The sequence below is a fragment of the Ixodes scapularis genome, unplaced genomic scaffold (genome assembly GCF_016920785.2).
Source record: "Ixodes scapularis isolate PalLabHiFi unplaced genomic scaffold, ASM1692078v2 PGA_scaffold12__126_contigs__length_90152505, whole genome shotgun sequence".
NCBI lineage: Eukaryota > Metazoa > Arthropoda > Arachnida > Ixodida > Ixodidae > Ixodes > Ixodes scapularis.
In genome coordinates, this window is record NW_024609838.1 from 29,208,181 (window position 1) to 29,216,668 (window position 8,488).

At 43.4% G+C, this 8,488-nt stretch overlaps 1 protein-coding gene across 3 annotated transcripts; it reads right to left on the reverse strand.

The window, feature by feature from the left end:
* Window positions 1–849: 849 nt before the first annotated feature.
* LOC115313062 (calcium-binding protein P) lies at window positions 850–8,180 on the reverse strand. 3 transcript variants are annotated; one of them, XM_040221489.2, is made up of 3 exons: window positions 8,023–8,180; window positions 3,541–3,669; window positions 850–2,925 (listed from the first exon to the last, which is right to left on the reverse strand). In XM_040221489.2, exons 2-3 carry the CDS (start codon window positions 3,655–3,657, stop codon window positions 2,509–2,511), a joined length of 534 nt encoding a protein of 177 aa, XP_040077423.2. In that variant the 5' UTR covers window positions 3,658–3,669; window positions 8,023–8,180; the 3' UTR covers window positions 850–2,508. The 3 variants fall into 3 exon arrangements, with proteins under 3 accessions (XP_040077423.2, XP_040077421.2, XP_040077422.2); XM_040221487.3 differs by having other exon boundaries at window positions 850–2,928; window positions 8,023–8,174; XM_040221488.3 differs by lacking the exon at window positions 8,023–8,180 and adding an exon at window positions 7,589–7,690 and having other exon boundaries at window positions 850–2,928.
* Window positions 8,181–8,488: the final 308 nt, after the last annotated feature.

The following is an 8,488-nucleotide window of genomic DNA, read 5'->3' on the forward strand; positions in this document are numbered from 1 at the left end:
CGATACATCGAGAAACAGATCTTTGCGGGCCATCTAAAGTGCCTAAAAAGCGTTAGTTTACATGCTGTAGACGGCAAGCACACCTCAGTGGGAAAGTAAACAAGATTTAATGGAAATTTTACCATGGAGGATTTCAGACGTTCGGTAGATCATTTATGCTTCCTTCTGTGGTTCCTGGAGGTCCAAATGCTGATTGCTATTCATAACCAACAGGAGAGACTTCAATTTATAATCTGTTAAGAACCAGTCAGCTTTAAGGCGAACGACGAGCTGTTACAATCTCTCTTCTGCCGTGGTTGCAATCATTTGCTCGCGTTTAATCAATGCAGACATCAGATACGAGCGGCGACGTGTCCTGAAAAAACCGGCGACCCTCGTGGCGCCCGAAGAGTGTCATCGAACAATGCTTCTACTGTATGATAACCAGCAAATGGGGTTTTGTCCGTTGGTAAAAACCTGGCAGTTTCATCTCTTCCCCCCCCCCCCCCCCTCTTCCCTTCCACGGCTTCACGGTTTATTTTCCTTTATGGTGGTGATATGCCCACTACTTCACAAAAAGTGATAGCACATATACGAGATTTCGTATCTGCCTTTTTTAGGGATGAACAAGCTCACATGTGACACAACTTGGCAGGCGTCCATTTTTTTTTTAAATCGTCAATGATAGGAAATTACTTTGAATTGTACAAAATCCCACGAAAAAGGCACAGAAAACTGACAGTGTACATGCATACCAGTACTTGAAAGAACGAAATATTAACAAAAATTCCTAGCATTCACCTTATTATTAGTAAGGCTCATGAATGTGCAAAGGCTACAGCTCTAAACTAACAAAAACAAACTGAAAAGTATTTTGAGCTTTTACATTTATTTTGATCGATTCATTCAACACAAGAACTGATGTTTGAACACAAAGTTTGAAAACACGTTCTTGTGTATATCCCATCATTGCTCGAACACATAAGCAAAGTAACTCTCGGTGCTGCAGGTAGGCTTCCAAGCCCCATCCTCAAAGTAGATGTGCAACTTCCTCTTTCAGTTGGTTGTTTGTAAGCTCCAGAAAGGATTTGGAAATTGACTTTGTGTGAGTGACAAGGAAGGTCTTGACTGCAGAATTATATTCGTGTCTTAAAGGACGGAGCTAGCCATTTCACGAAACATGGCTGCCCTGAAAACACGCTCCCTAAAAGCAAAGGTATCTTCCTTTGCAAGGACAAGTAGGGGAACAAAGGTTACAGGCACATGTAGTAGAAAGGCTTTTCACTTTTGTCCAGTTAACACCCAGATGAGGTTATGCAACGGAAGCGACGATTCTCCAGGAAAAGTATGAAGTGCATTTCAGGCGCCCCAATATCATTCACTTGTACACTTTGACATGGTCACAGTGTGTGACCAATACCACCTAGAAGACAAGGCTTTCGCATTACGTTATGGTTAGTGAATCCCCAACCCGCCCCCAGCGACAAACGCACTGAAGCTCGATGAGGGTATGCTGCAAAGCAGCAGACGCGTCTGTTTGGCGTCGGTCCTAGCTGCCGTCACGATCATTGTGAGACGCTGCGAGGCGTGCAAGCTAGGCGACACTGTGTAAATCCACTAGGGATAACATTTAGGGGGGAAAGGCGAAGGCCATGTCCTCTAAGTGGTATTGGTGTAACGCACACCAGGCAAGTAGCCAGGATTCTGTTTCGGGGGGGCCCGCCCATGACAAAATACTGTATGAGGGGGAGGGGGGAGAGGAGATCCCAGCAAAACGGAAGATTTCGGGGGGGTCCCGGGCCCCATGGGCCTCCCCCCTGGCTATGTGCCTGACGCACACTGAGAAAACAAATGCCCTTTATGGAAAGGTTGTTGAACAGCTTATGTAGCATTATAGTCATGTCGTGGCTTACTGAAGCAGTGCAGTATACAGTACATACAACACTGCTGATGGCAAATTACAGGACAAAAAAAAAAAACCTTCTCCAGGCCAGAACTAGAGGCACCCGACGATTTGTAGAGTGCGAGGCGCTCATCGAAGACTTGGCTATTTGGTTGCATGCCACCGAGTGCTCAAGAGCGAGATGCAGCTGCAAATTGCAAGCTACTCAAACAAACAAAAAAACTCGCACGGGATTTGATTGTCGTGCCTCGTGTGATGACTGCAACAGCTATCTTTTTTCCTCACCAGCACCAAAATGGGTGATGCCCACAACGGTGGGCATGGCAGTCCTGGACTTCTGACAGACCAAAGGCGCATTCTGACATTCTTGCAGGCACCCTCAAAACCATTCACAACTTCGAGACATTCACCAGTGTCCCCTGCATAAGATCTGTTAAGCAATACACCCAGGTGGGTAAGCTGGCCATATACGGGCTCCAGAAGTGCTGCATCATGCACCGCTTCCAGGAAACACCAAAGTCTTGTAAGTTACAGAGTTCTCCCTGAAGGTCCACATGAAAGGGTTCACCGAAGAATTCACCAAAGAGTAGTTGATGATTTCATCTCACTGTTCACCCAATCACCACTCAGTAACGAGGCGCCTCCCTGAAGTCGTACGGTGGCGGCGGTTCCTGTGGTGCAACAGGAGGTGCAGATGGATCGCTGCTGGGAGGGCCATACGGCATTGGCTGCTGGGGCGGATACGCCTGCTGCTGAGGAGCGTATGGCTGCTGGGGCGGATACGGCTGCTGCTGAGGGGGGTATGGCTGCTGAGGGGGGTACTGTGGCTGTTGTGGTGGGTACGGCTGTTGAGGCGGGTACGGTTGTTGTTGAGGCGGGTATGGCTGCTGAGGAGGGTAAGGTTGTTGCTGGTAGTATGGGGCCTGAGGCCACTGTTCACCGGGGCCAAGTGGCTTAGGTGCAGCGGCGTACGGTGGTCCCTGGGGCACGGAACCGGCTGTAATCGGTCCTGGCGGCTGCCCTGGCATCAGTGGCTGATTTGCCTGCTAGGATATTAGATACACAAGGACACAGAAGCTCGGTTAGTTAGGCCTACAACATTTGTTGTGTTGCCTTGTTATTGGTATACTTTTTGCTTGATTAACATAATCGACTTAGCCTGCATAACTGGTGTCACTGTCCTCAAAATGCACACCTATAGTTATATGGAAACTGTTGACACAATGGTTCAAACTGTTTTGGATCTCTGCCTGTTAAGCAGATGAGAGATTAAATAAAAGTACTAATCATGAAAGGCAATGTTACAAAACCTGTTGAAATGTATAATTGAACTAGTAGTTCTACCAGATTCACAGAAACAGTTTCTGAAATGGGCTGTTCTCAATAAGAACAAATACCACATAATTCAGAACACAACATTTACATGAAAAAAAAAAAAAAAAAAAACTTTGGTTGTTTTTATAGAGAATTATACATGCTACCGATAGGCAAAACTCTGAAAAAGCCAATCTCAATAAGAATTTGCTGTCTATATAGCCAACTGCTTATTTTTCTTTGATCTAGCCCCAATTGAGCAGAATAAAATGCACAGGCAACAATGAATAAAGCATATATTACCAGAGACGTTTGTAGCAGGCATTATGCCAAGGAACACATACCTGGGCAAGCTGCTGCAGCATTCGGCGACGACGTATGCAACACGCAACGATGATGGCAATCAGCACAGGTGCCAAAAGCACGAGGACCACAATGAAGCCATCTGGCAGCAAACCCATCCTGGATTTGAGCTGTGCAAACAAACAAGTGCGTGTCAATGCTGCACCACCTAAAACACATTGGGTTTCTTCTTTTCATTGTTTACTGAGAAACACTGACATACTATCCCTAGCGGCACAGAGTTGGCCAAGCATTGGCAAATGGCTTGCAATGGTCCTTTGGCCAGTGGCCAGAGAGTGGCCAGAGATTGGCCGATGACTGGCCTTTCCCTGGCCATTGGCCAAAGGCCACTGGCCATTAGTCATAGGCTAAACATTGGCTGGTGAATGGCCACTCTTTGGCCACTGGCCACAAGACCATCCCCAGTCATTGGCCATTGCCTGGCCAAAATCTTTTGCTGCTTGGGATGTAACCGAATATTAATTTTATTGATCAGTTCACACTGATCAATAAAATTAATATTCGGTTATAAATATAGTTTATATGTATAATATATATAGTTAATATATATAAACCAAATATTAGTTTTCATTGCTCAGTGTAGTAAAAGCATCCACACCGAGAACCCACAAGGTTCTTCTTTGCCGAGTGTTTTTATTGTATTCCCCCAAGTTTCAATTTGTCTCGTTAATGGTTGTGGTAAACAGGGCCGCCAAAATTGTTTGGGAGACATATTAGGAAAAGCTTGTGAAGTAACTCAACTGACCAGTTTCGGCACTCTGATTGACGATTTTCATGTGCCAATCACGCCCAGTGATGCGATTTGTTTCTGCCAATTTGGAGCACCTTTTGGAGCAGCCAAAAGTTCATTCTGGAGCAGCAAAATGAACCTTAGGAGCATAGGCTTAACGTTCAATTTCATTCCTTTTAGTGCATATATTATATCTAGGGTTCTTCGTTTTCGGGTTTTATATTTTTCAAAAGTCGGGGTGTAAAAATCGGGCACTATTTTTCAGGCAGATAATTGGGGAGAAATTGGGTCTTTCTGAAGCCATTAGAAAATGGGGTCTTCTTGGGTCTTATTTATGAAGGGCAAATACCTGAGATGTGTTATTTACACACACAAAAGTCATCTAAGTTACTGATATAGCCATGGTGCTCGATCTTACAGTATGTTTCCTCCTTCGGACTGATTCGGAAGCAAATATATGAGAAGAGAGGTAACGCAAATCTAAGGAGTTTGTTACCATCAAACGAGTGACCCAGGAAGCAGTTCTGAAGCAGATCCAGAATTGTTCTTATTTTCCATAAATTCAGCTAATTCCAAGACCAGTCTTCGGGGGAGAAATCGGGTTTAATCCGTTTTTCATAAAAACTGTTTGGGGTGCACAAATCAAGGAATATAGGGTTTTTACCCCAAAACGAAAACCCTAATTATATGTTAATATTCGTATGTTTATCTGCCCCTCTTAGGGATTGTCTACATTGCCTTCCGACTACTGTAAAACCTTTATGACTAAAAATTCCACGGCAGGTTTGGTTCCCTCAAACACAGGACTAGCTGTTTAGTTGTGGATAGAAACACCAAGCACAGTAACAATGATGCTGACTGATGAGGGACTGTATGAATTGCTGTGGGCGGTTGTTTTAGGTATGAAGTCAAACGTAAACCAAATTAAATATTCCTTGGAAATAACGCTAAAAAAGAACATTAAAACCTAAATTGATGTCTAGTGAAGTTCTAAGGGTTTTAATAAAACTGAATCCTAAGTAAGATAAAAGCAAAGCTTTTGCCTTTGGTATATAAGCATCAATTAGATTTTATGTGTAGAACTTCATAACACAAATTAGGATGTGAACAATAAATGAAGTTTTCATGCAGTTCCCCAGCTAATTTAGTCTTAATATACTCTATTCATTCTGTCATGGCACAGAATGAACTTAAATAAGGGTGAAAAATAAACAAGACAGATGGCATGAAAAACAAAACTTACAGAACAGTCCATGTAAATCTTCTTAGAATACCCACCTATTCTGGCTAAATCTCCCATTTGAGAAACAAAATCGTAAAAATAATCATAATTACTAGCCATAGTTTTATTGAGAAATGTTTACTGAAAGGTAGAATTGTTACATCAACACTAACATCAGTCTTTTTTTTTTTTATAGTAATATAGCCCACGCCTTCGTGTGCAAAAATCCGCAATAGATGAGTTTTTCTTTTTAATTTAACAATACTGTCAGCTCTCATTTGAAGGCCGTTACAGGAGAGGTGAACGCTTGAAACAAAAACCATACACAGTCCTACAATAGTTTTAGCACATGACATAGAAAATTGAAACATTGTCAATAATACTAGTATATACATCCAACCCGGCATTTTCTTATTGGAAAAACAACTGTTCCAAAAACGACTCAAAAGTATAAATATCTGTTGAGTTTACAACTCATTGTGGGAGACCATTCTGTTCCTCAATTGTTTGTGCGAAAAAGGAATATTTAAAAACATATATTCTACCGTAGCACGGTTGAACCACCTCGTCATGATTTAACCTTCGTGATCGCTAAGGCCTTTTTTCAGATACAACTCCTAGTCAAATTTTAATTGCTATTATAAAGGGGAAAAAACAACAGTTTTAGCCTCGGAATCCTCCATAGTTTCTAATGGATGGAGACCACACTGATTCAGCATTTTAGTCGGAGAGTCTTTTCGCCGCACCACGTGGGTGTGCTGTGGCGAAGCAAGATACTGAAATTTGCGATGCCTACTTCGCGGTTCTCGCACCACTGCGGTGCATGACAGTGAGGCGAGAAGCGCACTCAACGAAGCTAATTAACCGAGCAGACCATGATCTTGAGAAATACTGACCGATTTCTAACTACTGTTTGGTGCGTTATACAGATATCAAATCAAGTAGAACGCTATATGAGGCGATAATTGAAGGTTTTGAAAATTTGCACAAATTCGCCATAAAAATGCGCCAATTAGAGTGCCGAAATGAACCCGTTTAATTCAGGAACTTTACTACGAGGCAGTGACAGACGGGCCTATGAGCCTACACCACGATTGCCCTCGATTTCCTTTTCCAGCTACATCGCTAACAACAACCAACTTTTCCGAATATACGTCTGGAAGTGATGGAAACAGGAATTGCACATTCCCCACCTTCCCATAACCCCACAATCGTTTAATAGAAATGTTTGGGAGAAATATCCCCGATCCCCCCCGCCCCCCTTCCTCTTCCCCCTTGTTTTAACACCACTGGTGGTAAGGCAGCCATTTTGAAAGTATTAGATCAGAAATACACAAGCCATCAAATGCAAGAGACTGAATAAATTCCTTAAGTATTTCGTGTTAAATTCTTATGAATTACGACTAGTGCAAGAGAGCCCTTCTACTGTCCATGGAAACGACTTCTTCATTGCTTGAAGTTTCGAAATAGCGTAGTGCAGTTGCAAGAATGTGTCCGCAATGAAAGGCACATCTCACATCCACAGCACGACACTTGGCGTGAAAGATCTATCACCAATGTTTGTCCATTTTTATTTCTCTCTTACAAAAAATAAATGGCTGTCATAAAACATAAAACTTCCTCATTCAGGGCAGTAGTCTAAGCTATAAAAAAGAGCCGATGTCGCATTTTTGCGCAATGTCGCGCTATTTACATACTACAAGTTTATGATCAGGTGTTAGGAAACGACCTTCAAGTTTCTGTTCTACTAAAAACATAGAAACTACACCCAAATGGCGAAGATATCTAATAAGAGAATCCGTTAAATTAATTACCCTTAAAACGAATAACGGTTCGTTTTCTTTCAATACGTCTCATTTGCGTCAACCGCCAGCAATCGACAAAGCCGTAAAGAGCAGATAAACCCAACCAAAACAAAAACGTCATGCATGACGTCAATATTCGAAGCATCATGTATGTATGCGCGACATCGTTACGGGTGCTGTTCCGCACGAAACTTTGAAGTCGCGGTTGGTCTGACACTCAAACAGTGGTGTCACAAACATAGACCATATATTATGCCGCACGCAAAGCTCACCTTTGACTGGCCTAGAAGGAATAATAACTACTGCGAAAATATAACCGAGCGAGCAAACGAGACGAGTATTCAGAGCAAATCTATAAACGGCATGGACAACTAGCGCCATCTCGGGGCCATAGCGCTAACCCCGCAGCCTATTTGTCCTATCTCCGTGCTCGGCGTCCCGTACCTGCCTGAGCCCAACCCACAAACCGGGGCGATTTTTTCCGCGGCACAACTACAGATCCCCCGAAAGAAGCCCGCTAAGGTCGTTGGACCATAAACAATCTCTACACAAAAATATCCACGCACAAGTTTGGGCTAGATTCTTCAGTCTGGTGATGTACGCGTTTAAACTATCAAAAGCGGAGCCCTTGAAAGCGCTCTAGCTTTGCGAGAGCATTTCCTAGTCCTAGTGGCTTAAATCTCGCCGAGAACAGAAGTGTACCTACTTGGTAGCTTGTTACCGAAGATCAGCTGACAACGCAACTAGAGCAAAATCCAGCTCAAAACCTGTGGGCACTCAAAGACCACGATCATTCGCGTCCCGACTTCTCCCCTCAAGCCAAGTCCGTGCTATTTCCGCACACGACGAGTCAATACCACGTGACCTGACTCCTCCTCTCCACCCGGATTCTTGCTGCTTTGTTGAGCAAGGGTTGGTTTTTCCTGCGGAACTACCATGACGTCGGAAGAGGCGTTTCTGATTCTACCGCGCGCGGAATTCAAATTGTCGTTATGACAGAGTTTACTCGTACGCGAGCAAGAGTTTCATCTAGGGATGCCGCGAACTTTTTTCGAATCGAAGTTTCGATGATCGAATCAAGCGGTTCGAAAGGTTCGAAAGATTTCGATTTTTCGAATTGTCTATATCGTAAAATTCGACGGAGGTCGAATTTTCGAACTTTTTAAGCTAAG

What these genes read in the sequence shown, in the direction of transcription:
- LOC115313062 (XM_040221487.3), bottom strand. Translation starts at nt 3,657, where the DNA reads ATGGGTTTGCTGCCAGATGGCTTCATTGTGGTCCTCGTGCTTTTGGCA. An exon ending in TGCTGCAGCAGCTTGCCCAG is followed by an intron (nt 2,929 to 3,540) that starts GTATGTGTTCCT and finishes CTAATATCCTAG; the next exon opens with CAGGCAAATCAGCCACTGAT.